The following is a 17,089-nucleotide window of genomic DNA, read 5'->3' as shown; positions in this document are numbered from 1 at the left end:
TTCCACGGGCAAAATGAGAATTTTTAATATAGTCCACAAAGATAATGAGCTAACAAATTCCAAATACAAATCTCAAAGCTCAGAAAATGTAACAGTTTCACCTTCTCTCATAGACTATCCATACCATCATATGAATTACATCTTTAGGTCTGAATTATAGAGAGACCCTATCCCATGTCTTAAAAAATAACCGCAGTTTATAATTTCAAACATAAGTCTTACAACTTTCTTCAATTCTAACTATACTGACCAGATTTCAATGGAGTTTGTCACGTGAGTGTTGATTTTCATCAGCTCAATTGCAACAGACCTGAAGAAAAGCTGGGGTCGGAATGGGGTTAGGGGAACTTAAATGGCATTTGCACTAGGGATGAATTTGGCCCAGTATGTTACATAAAAAGAGAATTGAGGTTTTCAGTGGATTAGCATGACAAACTTTACCAAAAATAAAACAAAACCCTTCACAATCCTCCAGAAATGTAAATTCTGCAGCAGGACATTAGCAACGTATATGTGATTCAAGATATTTTTTAAAGCAAGATTTCTCAGAATTTTCACGTTGAGATTTTATAGCCGTTTATGTGTTTGGGTGGTCTCACGAGCCATATTATTTCCCAGGTGTTACACAAAAGAAAACTAACAGTTCATCCTCTTGCTTTTCTAGCGCTGGATTCTCATAGGTTCAGCAGCAGGTTGAACCAGACATTATAAATAAGCAACATGGGTGAAATGCTGGCCTTACTGAAGTTTTCACCCCAAGTAATTACTTCCAGGTAACCAACCATGGCTCTGTGTTGCTATTGTGAGCAGAGCCTCTGACAGACTGGAGCAACCCTTAGGCTCCTTTGGAAATTCTGTTCCAATCGGTTAGTTCCTCCAGTCAGGCTCTTTCCTAAATTGGAGACATAGGAGAATCTAAAAGGGCATTATGAGGCTTCTCAAATGTCATTTCAAGTTAGACCACATCTGGCTGTGAATCTTGCCAGATCTCAAGCTAAGCAGGACTGGTATAGTCAGTGCTTGGTGATGATTCCATAGGTGACATTGTCAATGCTGAACCAGTTTCCCAGAGGGATGCCAAGGGGGGGCGGGAATGTCTTTTGTCTTAAGATGCTAAAGCTACTGACCTCTTGTGGTGAAAGATTCTACAGTATTCTTTATAAGAGGAGAGTGCTTTCACCACATTTTTCTGACCAGTTGGATAACTGAATTCTGCCCATATGCTCCTGTAGTTTCAATTAGATATTCTTCACTTAGTGACTGAAGCTGTTTTGTAGTTTTGGTGTGCATTTAAAAGTTACTACATTTTGCCTCAGAAGTTGCTGCATTTCAGTGTGTATGTGAGAGATGTGACCCCTCTGCGTAGTTTGCATATCAGTTCGGGAAGTTCTTGACACTATACAAGTTTTGAATCATTATCACTGGCAACTTTCACCCAGCTATGAACAACCTATCTTCTTACTCAGTAACGGAACAAAACTGCGCAATGTAGCGGTCGTACCTTTGAACACAAACTCTGTTCCTCCCATCACTTTGGAAGAGTGCACTCCCCTGCTGTAGCGCCCCTTGGCATAGATGGTAAAGGTGGGGTGCTTACAGATGGGGTCAGAGTAGTGATAATAGTGACCTTCCCAGGTGTTGTTGTTATCGTGGAAGATGAAGTGCCTGGTGAGAAAGAGGACTTCAGGACGCACCTCACAGCGCTGGCTCACCCATTCTCCATGCAATCCAATAGTCAAATCGGCCTTTGGAGGTAAGATTGGAGGATGGTGCTCATCTGACCGGTAAATGATTCTACATGCTATACAGGTATGATCGTGATTCTGAAACAAAGTGGAGAAAAACCCTGTTAGACAATGAATTCTCCTCAATGAAGACCATGATGTGTGTGTCATGCTGAGGTGAAATCAACCTCACATCTAAGGATTTCAAGTGTTTGCCTCATTTTACTGCAGATTCTGTATGTCAGAGTGATATACCTGGAATATGGTGCACATAGTATATTGTGCAGCAGTGAGAGGGTTAAGATATTAATTTCTTCTCCTGGGTTTACTTTGAACAAATATTTTACTTCAGGTATGTATTGTTTCCTTCATTTGGAAGGGGAAAAAAACTTTGAATCTATAATGCTGGCAGAATGGCTAACTCAGATAAGTAGGTGCCTTAAAAACCCGCTCTTAATTTCATTAAAAAGAACACATTTGTTCAGCTCTGACTTTGTATTAATTACCTATTTTTAATGATTAACTTTGGATGCTGTGGATAAGTACATACATCCTCCTAACTTTAATTTGGCTAGCAGTCTGGAAAATTAATATCCTGCTATTTAAACTTTTGAAGATATTAGACTTTAGTGTAAAATATCAACGCAAAAATATTTCATTTCCAGTGGTGTCTGAAGGGACTCTGTCAATTTTCCTCTCAATGACATGCACGCAACTCCACTCACTTAAATGGAGTTGCACAGGTGTGTGTAAGCAAAGTTTGGCCCTAAACTTAAAAACAGAACATCAAATTTCTCCTGTGTGCTACTAATAAAACACCATCGATAATTAAACTGAGAGAATGTAATTTTCACAATTGATTTACTTCTTGCTTTTCACTCATTTTGGACAATCAGTCCCTATGGATAGAAGTTCCATGCTTGAATAGTAAGAGTATAGCTGCAGAAATATGCTACCAACCATGTGACCAGGATGGTGATTGTGATGGTGAAACGGAAAACACAATAATAATGGGGGATTTCAATTATCCCCGTATTGACTGGGTACATGTCACTTCAGGATGGGATGTAGAGAGAAAATGTTTAGACTCCATTAATGACTGTTTCTTGGAGCAGGTAGTCCTGGAACACTCAAGGGGAGAAGCAATTCTTGATTTAGTTCTAAGCAGAGCACAGGATCTGGTCCAAGAGCTGAATATAGCTGAACCATTTGCTAAGAGCAATCATAATGTAATTAAACTTAACATTCTTTTAGGGTAGGGTTACCATACGTCCGGATTTTCCCGGACATGTCTGGCTTTTTGGTTCTCAAATCCCTGTCCGGGGGGAATTGCCAAAAAGTCAGACATGTCCGGGAAAATAGGGAGGGGAGGGGTCATTGGGCTTAGGTCCGGGCTGGAGCCGCTAGGGCCAGAGCCGGAGCCGCTGGGGCCAGCGGCGCCGCTCGCTCTGCCAGGGCCGGGACTGGGCCGGAGCTGCTCGGCCGGAACCGCTCGGCCGGAACCGGGGCCCGAGCCGAGCCGGCCGGAGCCGCTGGGACCGGGGCTGCTCGGCCGCCGGCCGGCGCCGCTCACCCAGGGCCGGAGCCGGGGCCGGCGCCCCAGGACCCGAGCTGAGCCGGGCTGGAGACGCTGGGGCCAGAGCATCTTGGCCGGGGCCGGCTGCCGGAGGAAGCCGCTCGGCTCGGGGGGCCGGACTGGGCTGCACCTCCTCGCGCCCCCCTCCACCGCCCCAGCCCCAGCTTACCTGCTGCCTGTCTGCTTCAGAGGCGGGGAAGGAGCGGGGGGGGGGGGGGGGGGGCGAAGCATTTAGGGGAGGGGGCAGAGTTGGGGCGGGGACTTTGGGGAAGGGGCGGAGTTGGGGCGGGGGCAGGGCCCCGTGGAGTGTCCTCTTTTTGGACACTTAAAATATGGTAACCCTATTTTAGGGGGAAAAATACCAAAGAAACACACCACAGTAGCATTTAAGTACAAAAAGGGGAACTACACAAAAAAGAGGACACTAGTTACATGAAATTCAAAGGTAGAGCGACAAAAATGAAATGCCTGCAAGCTGCCTGGAAACTATTTAAAAACACCATAATAGAAGCTCAAATGATATAGATACCCCCAATACAAAACACTGTAAGAAGACCCAAAAACTGCTACCAGAGCTTAACAGCAGAATAAAAGAGGCAAAAAGGTATCCTTTAAAAATTGGAAATCAAATTCTGCTCATTCACTCTGGAGCATCTGGCACTGGCCACTGTCAGAGGACAGGATACTCCTACATGGACCATTGGTCTGTCCCAATATGGCCATTCTTATGATCTTATGGCCTACTATGCAGCGTTGTTGTGTTGGTCCCACACTATTAGAGAGACAAGGTGGGTGAGGTGATATCTATTATTGGACCACCTTCTACTGGTGAGAGAGACAGGCTTTTGAGCTAACACAGAGCTCTTCTTCAGACGTTGGGCCAATAAAAGATATTACCTCACCCATTTTGTCTCACTTACGGCCTAGTGTCGCTTTCTGGTTCTCGTATACTAGACAATGCTGCAGTCTTTGGGTTGACATGTTTACACTGAAACTATGTGTCTTCATTGTAATAAAAAAAAAAAAATCAAGAAAACATTTCTAATGGATATTTTAACTCCTACATTCTGGGCCAAGACTATCTGACATGTTATCATTTTTATAATACAAGCATGTAGTTCAGTATTGGCTATGTTTTAGTGCCATTAAAATCAGTGAGAGGTATACAATTGATTTCAATGGGAACACGCTTTGGCTTGTTTATCTGGCACAGTTTCACAGTCTAAATGGGCCTGACTTTGCAAGGTGTGAAGCATCTCCATTGACTCCCACTGAAGATGAGGGCACTCAGCAAGATTCAGCCCTGTATGGACATGTGGGTTGTGATTCTGAGCTGTGGCCCCACCAGGAGCAGCACCGAACTCAGCCCAGGATGTAGGGAGAGGGCTAGGGTGACCTTAAGCCATTGGTGCCCTCCCAATCCTGGCCTGCTCCGCTCCAGGACTCCCAGTGTAATTTAGACAGGGGGCCAGTGTCAGTTATGGCAGCTGCTCCAGCTGCCTAGCAGTTGCAGCTATCCCCAGAATCTCCATTGTGCTGTGACCTTAAGGCTGTCTTCCTCATGGAGAATTCCCACCCCACCCCTTAAGCCAGCTCCCAGGGTTTGAGAGCTTTTTTTGCACTTCTCTGGCCCTTTTACCTGACATGAAGGGGGGCTAGAGCTGGGTGTGGTTTAGCATTATAAATATGCTGTTGGAGGCCTTCCACAGAAAGTAAAATGAGTGTGTGTGTATATGTGGGGGGGAGGGGGAGTCTCAGTTCTCTTTCTAATGGAGAAGTGTTGACACAATGACCAAACCATTACACATCAGGTGCATTTTGGTATGGGATGCAGTTTGTTGGGTGTGCAGTAACTAAACGAACATGCAGAATGAACCTTCTCTTGATGTCAGACTTCAATTTCCAAGGCTCCCAGTCCTCTAACATTGGAAATGAAAACTATAAAGACTTTTATGTAGTTTCTAGCACTAATTGTTTGTGACTTCGCAAAGTTTTAGGGTTTGGGGTTTTTTTTTGGCAAGAGAGGGCAGTTTAGTTTGCTTTCAAAGTGCAGATTACTCAGCTGCAAGAGAAACTGTTTCTCCTTTGCTAAGCAAACTTTGAACCACAGTTTATTGAAGTATTAGGAAACATTCTTTTAGTTAACATGAATTATGTCTATAAATAATTAAATTATGCAGAATAACTAGAGCGCTGTTAGATAAAAGCAAAATTTTCTGCTCTAGCACCTGTTGTGTATTTGCTGCATTCTGTTTGTTTACATAGATCATCTTCGGATCTGATGGCAATATTTCTATAAAGGGCTGCTGAAGTACAGAATGTTGTGGTAGGTACTTTACACTAGATTGAAAAAGCTTCTGTAGTTAGAAGGAAAGGTACAGAACACACAGTCTTGTGCCTTTCTCCCCTTTCATGGAATATGCCCGTATAAATACAGAAAAATGCCACTGCGTAATTTCACTGATCCAGTGGCGCTAATAGAGATTTGCATGACTGTAACTGAGAACCGAACTTGGTCCTGAATATTTAGCTTACATGAACATTAAAAAAGCACCAATAATATATGAGGATTGTGAAAGTGTGGCTTTTTCTGAGGCTTGAGAGTTCCATCTGGAGTTTGTTGGTCCAATGGTTTGGTGGCTAGCCTAGGACGCTGGAGACCAGAGGTCAATTCCTGGCTATGCCACAGGCTGCCTGTATGACCTTGAGCCAAAACAAAAAAAAACAACCAGACTCCTGTTTCCCTATCTACAAAATGTGCATTCTCTGCCAAGCACTGATGTAGTCAGAGTAAATACATTGAAGACTGAGCACTGCCCAGATACTATGGTAATAGAGGCAATGGAAGGCCTATCTAAGAAAGACTGGAAGTTAACTGGCTTTGTGAGCCAGTCTAAGTTAAAAGAAATAGAAGGGCAGTGAGCAGCTCTCCACCTCTCATTTGACAACCTTGCTAGTAGTTTCAGCAGAGGAACTCGGGATTGAAGGGAGATGAAGACTGAACTGCACTCTTCCCCATTCATGGCCGAGGCATATCGGCAAGGGAGAATGGAGTAAACTGCAGTGCAGCTACTTGAGATGTGCAGTGAGTTTCTAAGTTGTCAGTCCAACACCTTTCACAAGTACTGATTCGTTTATTTAAAAAAATTATTAGCCCATGAGCAAATCTGAACCATAAATCTTCAGCAGAAAACTTTCTGATTTACTTGAAGACGACAGATGAGTTTCATAAATCCCAAGCAAGCCTGCAGATAAGACCTGGTAAGTTTTTTATGGTACAACAGAGGGAGGAGGAAACAAAAGTTTCATCAGATTTTGTTTTAGGGTTTGTTCATGAGCAGGGCTATAATATAAAGTTTCTAATCTTTCTTTTTACTTATGCTGGCAGCCTTCTAGTGGGAGCTCTGCTGAAGCCAGTGCTCCTTTGTGATCCAGACTATTCCTTCCAATCCCCTATAAACCCCTTTCAGCTTCATTATCGCTTTGACTGAAAATTGTTTTAAGAGAGCTATGAACTTTTTAATAGCAAGTGTATGCTTAGACATTGTTCCAAAATCCCTGAAAATGTAGCTTTTGTCCAATTAATGGAAGAAAGATATTTAGTTTTTGTTCTAAAGTGAATGGATCTGATTAGGGAGTGATTTATTTTTGAGGGTGGCTTTTTCTTTTTCAATGTTGCTTTCATGCGTGAGACCTTTCTTTTCTAGGCCAACTACTTTTGGCTTTAAATCACACTGCTTAAGGCCTTGTAAAATCATTCCCTTTCCATATGTCTTTAGCAAGGGCAATAGGATCTAGTTTCTAAACCCAGACATTTAAAGAAAACCTTAAACAGAGGCAAAAAGCATTTGACGGCTGCTATTCTCCAAGCACAACTAAAATTATTTCTAATAAAAAAACTCACTTGAGCATAAAATAAGCTCAAGTGCTTTAAAATGAAGTGTGGATAAGATGGATAGAGCCTTACTTTTTTGTAAAGCAAGAGCTATGTGTGAACAAGTATTTCAAACAATGGGATCTATCTAGAAGAAACAGCCTCTACAGTAGCTGCTGCCAAATGAAAACTCTACAAGCGTCCCAAGCTATGGAGCTATAGGGGCTTTTTCTTATTCTGCAGAGGGCTTTTCTTGTGTTAATAGCTGCATAATGCTGACTCCATGGTTGCCCAAATCTTCTCCGTTCCTGGTGACTCTTCTGAGTTTGACTGTAAACTCAGCCAGTCAGGCCATGTAGACTAAGGCTGGTTCCCTAGCTGACAGCTCTGTTCAGGAGTTCAGGGTAGGATGACCAGACAGCAAATGTGAAAAATCAGGATGGGGTTGGGGTGGGGGGGTAATAGGAGCCTGTATAAGAAAAAGACCCAAAAATCAGGACTGTCCCTATAAAATCAGGACATCTGGTCACCCTAGATCAGAGACAAAAGAGGATCCCAGTGATTTGAAGATCACCACCACCACTTTTCATTATTCTCTGCTGTTGCTTCCGCTGAAAGGGTGATCGGGTCAGGGAGCCCTTGTCTTCACCTGGGGGAAGCCCCATTAAAACAGCAGTAGGAGTGCGGTTCTTTAGCCTTTTTCAAGTCCCCTTGTGATTGGGAATTCAGAAATACAATCCTTCCCAATACATTTTATTTTTCTTACAAATCCTTTAGCTGCCAGGGGCTTGTTGTTCTCAGAGCTGGTCACAATGGTTACACGAGGGTTAGAGACACTCCATCAGGGAGATGGCTGTTTTCTGCACACCTGAGTGATGGTAAAATGTGTCAAAAATAAAGCCTAATGTTATCTCCTTGGAGGGTATTTGCCTGGTCTGAACTGAACACCTTCATACTTCACTCCTACTTTACAAAATTAAAAGCCCTTTAAGCCCTTTTCAGAAAAGCAGCATTACATTTCTTTAAAGGAGAGAGGCAGCTGGAATTCAAGTGGAATCCAACAGTCCGGTCCTACTTTTTAAATCAATGAGCTACATTGTGCAGATGGTAAGCACGTTATTACTGATGATGTTTATTACAGTAGTGTCTAGTGACCAGCCAAGAACAATGACTTGATCCTGAGAACTACATCTCAGACAATGGTGATGGGGGTGCCATAAAAAAAGTAGTTATTTTTAGGTGATCAACCAATGCGCTCTCTATTGTATTGATCAAAATGAGCCTAATCATGAGATAGCATAGGGGGGGGGGGGGATGGAACTAAACACTTCAATTTTTTTAAAATAAACTTTTTCAAAACAAAGTTTTTTTGGGGAAAACGGTTGCTTCTTTTGACAAAAAAATTTAAGTGAAAAAACAAACATTTTCAGTGTTTGGTTTCTCACTGAAAAATTAAAATATTTCCATGAAAATTCAGGGAAAAAAATCTTTTTTTGTTCCTTTTGAATATTTGGACAGAACAAGTTTACCATTTCCTGATCTGCTTTACTCATGCTCCTAATAGGAGTTTACACCTTTCAGGAGGGGGCACATTAAGAGGACAGAAGCATGTGTGGTGCAGATAATGGTGTGTCATGTAGCTCTCAAAGTCCCATCCTGAATCTAGCACTTTATTACAGGAGAGTCTGAATCAGGAGTAAGTACGTGACTCCAGCTGTTTAGGGCTGATTTGAGCTAAGGAGAGGTAAGACTGATGGTATGTCTACGCTGCAATTAAAAACCCACGGCTGGCCTGTGCCAGCTGACTCAGGCTGGCAGGGCCCAGGCTAGGGGGCTGTTTAATTGTGGTGTGGATGTTTGGGCTCAGGCTGGAACCCAGGCTCTAGGACCCTGAGTCACCTGGCACAGGCCAGTCACAGGTGTCTAATTGCAGTGTAGACATACCCTGAGAATTCTGAGGCAGGGGGACCCACAGCTATGAACACTCGTTTTCTGAGTAGCACTTCTTTAGAGCTTGTCAATCCCTTATAAATTTATACTACTCCTGTCAGGGTTCCCTCTCCACTCTGAACTCTAGGGTACAGATGTGGGGACCCGCATGAAAGACCCCCTAGGTTCATCTCTACCAGCTTAGGTTAAAAACTTCCCCAAGGCACAAATTCTTCCTTGTCCTTGGAACGGTATTGCCACCACCAAGTGAGTTAGACAAAGATTTAGGAAAAGGACCACTTGGAGTTCCTGTTTCCCCAAAATATCCCCGCAAACCCTTTCACCCTCTTTCCTGGGGAGGCTTGAGAGAAAACAAGGTGAGCACAGACCAGCCCCTTGGGTTTTTACGACACTAAAAACCAATCAGGTTCTTAAAAGCAGAACTTTATTATAAAGAAAAAGTAAAAGAAGCACCTCTGCAAATTCAGGATGGAAGGTAATTTTACAGGGTAATCAGATTCAAAACAGAGGATTCCTCTCTAGGCAAAAACTTTAAAGTTACCAAAAAAAAAAAAAAAAAAAAAAAAGAACAAACTTCCCTCTCAGCTAGGGACAATTCACAAGTTAAAACAAAAGATAATCTAACGCATTTCCTTGCTATTACTTACAATTTGTAATCTTAGATGTTTAGTTCAGGTATGGCTTTAGGAGATGTATTTTCACTGTCCTGGTTCCTTGCTGTCCCGGAGAGAACACACACAGAGAGCACAAAACAAAAACCTTCCCCCACTGATTTGAAAGTATCTTCTCCCCTCATTGGTCCTTTTGGTCATGTGCCAACCAGGTTATTTGACCTTCTTAACCCTTTACAGGTAAAGGAGGGATTTTAAATAAAAGCAGGAGCCTAGTGCAAAGACAGTCCATTTCCATTGACTTGAAAAGGGGTTTGGGAAGTAATTCCTCCCTTCACACATGCTAAAGCTGCATGCAACTCCCCTGCCCTCTTCCTCTGGAGCCACCAAATGGTGAACATACCCTTTTTAAATGATAAGCCCAGTAAGATATTCACAAGCATATACTCTGCCTCAAAAAAAACCAATCAACCAACCAACCAAAAAAAACCCAAAAACAAACACCACGCAAATATCCTTTCTTCTCCTGCTTGCCTGCCTTTGAACTCTTCCTTATCATACTCTCTCCTTTCCAGTGACACCAATGAAAAACAAAAACCCAACCCAGAAACTCTTGGCAGAGCGATTGCTTCTTTCTGTAATGCCTCACTTGGGGCCCCAATGCTTTTAACTTTCACTTTTTATTTAAGCTCAGCTCACTAGGGATATACTTAATGCTTCTGGTTTAAGTTCCCTCCACTCTACCATTGTGGTTTAAGCCAGCTTACCAGCTCTCTTCCTATGCTGCTGTCACCACTATCTTGCTCAATTAGAATAACTCACATACTTCATGCACTGTGAAGTCACTTACTTTTTTATAAAAATACTGGGCTTCATAAAATTATATAAAAACAAAAATGATTCCTAACATGTCCTGATCCTACTGCCATCCACTCCCTTATCTACTCCAGCACCTTTCATGCAAAAGGTTGCTTCAAAAGAGCCAGATCTTTTGCAGATGTAAATTCATTCCATTAGTCAATGGAGCAACACTGATTCACAGCAGCTGAGGCTGTGACCCAAGAAGTGGGTCCTGTTTAGATAGTGTCTCAGAAAACTCAATAACAGGCAGTTATTTAGTTAGAAATGTCAGAGTTGTGAATCAAGTAACTGAAATCAGCTGGATGAAAATATGGCCGGGGGGGCAAGGTAGGAGGGAAGAGAAAAATAAAATATACTCTTACCAATAATCCAGCAAAAATCCACAAAGCTAGTCTGCCGAGGCAGAGCTGGCTAACAGCAGAAAGGGCATGTCAGGTCACAACTATTACTATAAACACTTCTAAGCAACTCATCACCTGAGAATCTAGGTGGCAGATCCTAGATCTAGCAACTAAAAAGTCCCAAGATGGAAACAAAAATAACCTAAAAAAAAAAAAAAAATCTTTTGAGCCATTAAATGCAGAGGGAGGCTAAAAATGTCTTAAAATAAATGCAAAAAGCTGGACTTCATCTCATGTTGCCAAGTAGCTCAGGCCACATAAAGGACACTTTCAAGGCTATGCCGTGTTGTTGTAGCTATGTCAGTCCCAGGATATTTTAGTGAGACAAGGTGGGTGAGGTAATATCTTTTATTGGACCAACTTCTGTGGGTGAGAGAAAGCTTACCTCACCCACCTTGTCACTTTCATGGATACTCAGTACAATTTCTCACTCCACTCCTCCACCCTCAAAGATAATTCCAGACCAAGACAACTCTTTAATGAACTCCACCACAAAAGTGGTAACTTGTACGGTTGTCATGACCTCATATGTGGCCAAGGTGGCCAACATAGAAGGCTGATTGCTGGTCATTGAGAAGTATGATTGAAGCAGTTGTAGCTCAGGCTGCCAAATGGGATGAACTTACTCATAAGGACAACAGAAGATTTAAAACTTTTAATTAAAAGTCATGAAACAAATGAAAAATGTTTCATACTGTTGGGGAAAAAAAAAAAAATCTAATCCTGCTGCAACACTGCCAGGTTTTTTGGGGAATTCAGAGCAGGCAGAAGGGTGGGAAGCAGTGAAATTTGTCCACATATGAATACCACAAATTTTAGGGCATTGTATGTGTCAAATGCTCCCAGGAGCAGAAAGGCAGGGAAGGAAGCTGAAGGCACTATAATTGCACCATTGTCTGATATAAATGATTTTAACTGAATTTCACAACCCCACATAAAATCAAAATAAAGTATGAAAGTCTTAAATTGTTGTTCTTCCTGAATTTAAATCCCACCATCCACAGCAAAAGATGAAACGAGACCCAAACAGCTTTTTCCTCAGAGGAACATGCCTGCATCTGTCATCTATCCAGCTACATTGATGCTAATTTATAGTGACAAATCATATATATTTTCGGAAGCAACAAACCATATATATTTTGGGAAGCAGAAGCAACAAACAAGGTCCTGGAAAAAGTGATGCAAGTGATTGAACTTGAACTTGATTGAACTTGAAGACTCTGCATGAAGAACTGCAAGAATAAAGCTGCCTTAAAATGTTAGTTATGCTTTTACAATTGTACAATAGAACTAATAATTAAATCCACAAAGACAAAATAAAGCACATTTTTTAAGTCTTCAAGTTTTATACAAGAGCAAAAGTCACTTCACCTTAGCCTTTCTTTAACATTGGCTTTTCTATGAAGAGAAAGTATAGTGTGTTACTTTAAAAGTAAGAAGAACTTTTAAAAGTAGCACATCCTTTGTTACATTATACCCAGTAGATTTGTAATATGAAAATAAACCTCAGCTAAATGATTGGTTAATATATTTCTAAAGATAATCCCATACATCCTATTATTCATAATTGTCTTGAAATCACTGGGTTTTTAAATAATAGTTTTCTTCTGCTTTTTCCTTTCCCCCACTCTATTTCTTTAAGCAACTGTCTTATGCAAATACAAAGATATGAAACCCCTCCATTTCCCACCGCATCTAGAATAGACCTTTGCATGTTTTAGTAGTAGTATTTATGGTTTGGCCAATCAAAAAAATATTGTCCTCAGACAATTATTTCTTGGCTGAGGTAATATTTTACACATATCACCTTCTATCTGAGGTATTTAACACACTTTATAGAAGTTTATTAATTTATCCTTGAAATTATCCTGGGTACTAGGCAAATAAGTAGTGGTTTCATTTTACAGATGAAGAAACTCAGAGATTAAAGACCAAATTTTCAAAATGTGTCCACTAATTTTAGACACCTCTGGTTTTGGATGCTCAGTTAAAATCTGATTTTCCAGATGTCTGAGTACCCAGAACTCCACCCACAGTCAATGGTACTTGCAAGTGCTAAGCTCTTCTGAAAATCACCCCTCCCCCCAAAAAAATTTGCAAGAGAGAAGACACTTAGTATATGGTTTTGAATGGGAATGTTTATCATTAAAATTGAATGTCTCAAATATTTGATCACACAAAAAAGTGGTAAATAAGGGTATTCAAACATTTTTCGGTTTTGATGACCTTACAAACAATTTTGTCCTAACACTAATAGCTACCACGATGTCAGTAGAATAACCTGTTAACATAATCCTCACTCTGATCTTTGTAGCCTGACAGAATAAAGAGAAAGAGGCACCTGGAGTTCAATGTATTCAGTAAACAATATTTTAGGGCAAATTATATGTGCAAGCTGGGTGCCAGTATGATTTCCATGCATATTCCCTCCATTTTTAGGACATATGCATCTTTTCTAAATAGAGCTCTTATTCTTTCACTAAGAGCAGGTTGAGCTCCACACCTGTTCTTGATTTCTCAGACCATTAGGAGCCTTATATCTCACATCACCTCTGCAAACCATGTAATTTCTATGGCTAATGAGAAAGAATCCCTGAGGTCACTCTTGACCTTAGATCTTCCATATGACACAACACAACATATTGCTACCATTACACCGCTAAGGTCGCTCCAACCTTCTTTCTGTCTCTCTCAGTTCTCAGCTATTATTTAAAAGGCTGAATTTGCAAGGTGCAGGGCACCTTTCTGAACTCCAAATGACTTCAACAAAAGCTGAAGATGCTCAGCAACTTTCAGAATCAGATCTGAATTTATTATCTTCAGCTCTGTCAGCATATTGACCCAACACTGATAAATTCTTAATGTACAATGTTTTAAAGGAAGAATTTGTGTAGGATATGCTCTTAGATAAGAGAATTTGTAAGGCCTTAAGAGATTACAAGTTAGATCTTTTCTTAAAGCTCCCCAATTTCATATGTACACTTGAGTTAAGATATGGGCATTTGTGAATTTACTTAGATTAGTAGCTTGGCTTAAAGCTGTCTGGTTTTTGGACAGCCCCTTTGATTTGCCATCTTGTGGCTAAATCACTGCAGGAATTTGGAAAAGGCCCAATTCTATTTGTTTAAAGTCTGATCATGCGGCTTTAGCATTTCTAACTGATCCAGCAGCCATTTGCTTTTAATTACCATTTGCTTCAACTGCACAAGTAATGAATGTGATGGCTATCACATCCAACTTTTAGGGTATGTAAATTTACGAGTTGGGTGGAGTTATCATCTTCATGGTGGCCTAATTATAATTTTAATGCAGACAGTGAATCTTCTTAAAAACTAATTTTAGACAAGTCTTTATATATTTAAAAAAAAAAAGGGGGGGGGGGGGAAAATGAAACAAGCCATATATGAAAGATTCCACACAACACACCTGATTCTGTTCAATGGCTATTTCCTCACCTCCCCAGTCTTGCTGCATGACTATAGAAAGCTTAAAAAAACAAGTTGATTTAATGTTTCTATTTATTTAAGGTGTCCAGTTTCCAGAGGAGTCTCTGACTAGTGGTTTTAAACTCAATTTAGCATTTAAACTCATTTTCAGCTGGGTCCCTGTGGACCAGCAATTAGAAAAGGAAAGAAGTTCAAAGAAGAAGGGTTATAACCTTTCAATGGTATGTGTGTGTGGTCTTTAAAAAACGCATCTTCTGTTACCATTCTTCCTACATTCAAAAAACCTGCAGCCCAGGGCCAGGTTAACAGCCCGCTGGTACAGAAGACTTCATGGGTAGATACACATCAAAACCCAGCAGCCTTTTATGATGGCTAATACTAATATACATGTTTTTTCCTACTAACTATCATAATGAAAGTTTATTGTCTCAATGCCCAAATTTCCCATAAAAAAAAGTCGCAAGAATCTGAAAAAGATGCACAAAACTAAAAGTATCTAAAGAATCTTCATTTTTCAGGCCTTGTATAGGTTCTATTAATTGTTTTGTTACAGTTACGCTTACTGGCTCCAACTAAGATTGGGACCCCACTGGGTTAGGTACTGTACAGGCACATAGTGGGAGACATTTCCTACCCTGAAGAGCTTTCAGTCCAAACAGGCAATATAGACACAGGATGGAGGAGAGGCAGAGGTGAGGTGACTTCGGTCCAGTGACAGAACAGAGAATAAAGCCAGATCTCCTAAACTACACTGTTTTTTTATTACCCAGTACTTGCATCTGTCTGCACTTTTAGGTACCTTGAGAATACTCTGAATTAGCTTGCCCTCCGTGTAGTAATGTCGTTCTCTGTTGTCAGTGATACATATATGAATGATGTTCCAATGTCATTAATTCAGCCTTAGGAGTTGGACCAGGGGTGGGCAAACTACGGCCTGTGGGCTGGATCCGGCCCGTCAGGGCTTTGGATCCGGCCCACGGAATTGCCCCCCCGCCCCCGTGGTGCCGCGGGCCCCGCACCACTCCCAGAAGTGGTCGGCACCATGTCCCTGCGGCCCCTGGGGATGGGGTGGGGGTAGAGGGTTTTGTGTGCTGCCCTTGTCTGCAGGCACCGCCCCCCGCAGCTCCTATTGGCCGGGAACTGGGAACCATGGCCAATGGGAGCTTCGGGGAAGGTACCCGCAAGCGAGGGCAGCGTGCAAAGCCCTCTATCCCTCCCTCCTCCCCCAGGGGCCACAGGGACATGGTGCTGGCTGCTTCTGGGAGTGGCACAGGGCCTGTTTTAGCCCCGTTGTGTGCTGCTGCCGCCCCGGAGCCACTTCAGGCCCAAGCCTGCACCCTGAACCCCTCCTGCATCCCAACCCCCTGCCGCACCCTTCCTGCACCCCAACCCCTTGCCCTGAGCCCACTCGTACATCCTGCACCCCAACCTCTTGCCCTGAGCCCCTTCTGGCACACTGCACCCCCTCACACCTACACCCCAACCTCCTGCCTCAGCCCTACATTCATGGCCCTTCATGTGATTTCCCCACCCAGATGTGGCTTTTGGGCCAAAAAGTTAGCTCACCCCTGACTTGGACTCTGCCTATATGCTGACAGATAAGCTTATGTTTGGATGCACTGAGCTCCCAGAATATTGATCTTTCAAGTTATTTTTCTTCTTCTACCAGTTCTGGTAAAATCTAGGACCAAAATCTGCCTGGAATCCATACAGTAGACTCCCATTGATTTCAATGGGAGTGTGCACATGCCTCTGAAGGCAGAATTTGGCCCATCAAAGTATATAAACTTCTTATACATGATGAGACAGATTGACTAGCCCTTTCCTGCCACAACCTGGTCACGAGCCCAGATGAAAATTGTCGGATTCTACAAAAAAGGCTTATGTTTGTCCTGGTCTACAATACATAGGCATGATCCACTCAAAGCAAAACAGTGCATTTTGTATTGTGGTCTGAGACAAACCCCGGGAGTGAAGAATGATGGGGGTTACATTCTTCTAGCTATTCTCAATATTGGTGTGGTTTCTGGGCTTCTGGCAAATTTCCAGGGTGGCCTGACATTAGTTACTCTGCTTTAAATATTTTGGGATATCGATAAAGTCTTCTAGCTTGTCCATTATATTTCTTCGGCTTACATTTTATACAATGATATGTGGAACAGTGTATAAATATTGTTTTCAGTAAAACTTTACTAGACCCAGCTTGTGCTGATGATATGTTAATAGTCAGACTTCACATGGCAGGAAGATGGGTCTAAGAGACAGGCTTGTTTTGCAAGATTTATTCGTCTTAACTAGAGCATTGCATTTTAAGAGGTGAGCAGTCTAGCAATGCCATTGCAACACAGACGCCAGGCAGCTGAATGGTGACGAGAGGTGACAGTAGAACTTACAAAATCCTAGTTTCTGTATAGCCAGCTGAGCAGTAAAGCCGACCATTCTAACATTGAACCTCTATTAAAGTTCTCTAAAATTAAGTGCAGACATTTTTACCATGTCATGTAATGGTCAATATCAGGATAACCAGGTTTGGTGGGACTGTCCCAGAGTCTTAGCTGGTTGTACTGAAATCAGAGTTTTGTCTCCATTCCAACTGTTCTGAAAAACACCTACAAAATTTGCTAGTATAGCTACAACATTCATCAG

The 17,089-nt window shown here is 41.9% G+C and overlaps 1 protein-coding gene across 1 annotated transcript in view; it reads right to left on the bottom strand.

Moving 5' to 3' along the window:
• Positions 1-17,089, bottom strand: part of APCDD1 (APC down-regulated 1) — a 36,579-nt gene that overhangs the window by 1,131 nt on the left and 18,359 nt on the right. Inside the window, exon 4 of the mRNA XM_005282659.5 lies at positions 1,502-1,823. Within this exon, the coding sequence (XP_005282716.1) occupies positions 1,502-1,823 (322 nt within the window). The remainder of the gene's footprint in view (positions 1-1,501; positions 1,824-17,089) is intronic.

This window comes from Chrysemys picta, chromosome 2 (genome assembly GCF_011386835.1).
Source record: "Chrysemys picta bellii isolate R12L10 chromosome 2, ASM1138683v2, whole genome shotgun sequence".
NCBI lineage: Eukaryota > Metazoa > Chordata > Testudines > Emydidae > Chrysemys > Chrysemys picta.
Note: the sequence above shows the minus strand (reverse complement) of the source record. Positions and strands in the feature narration are given on the sequence as shown.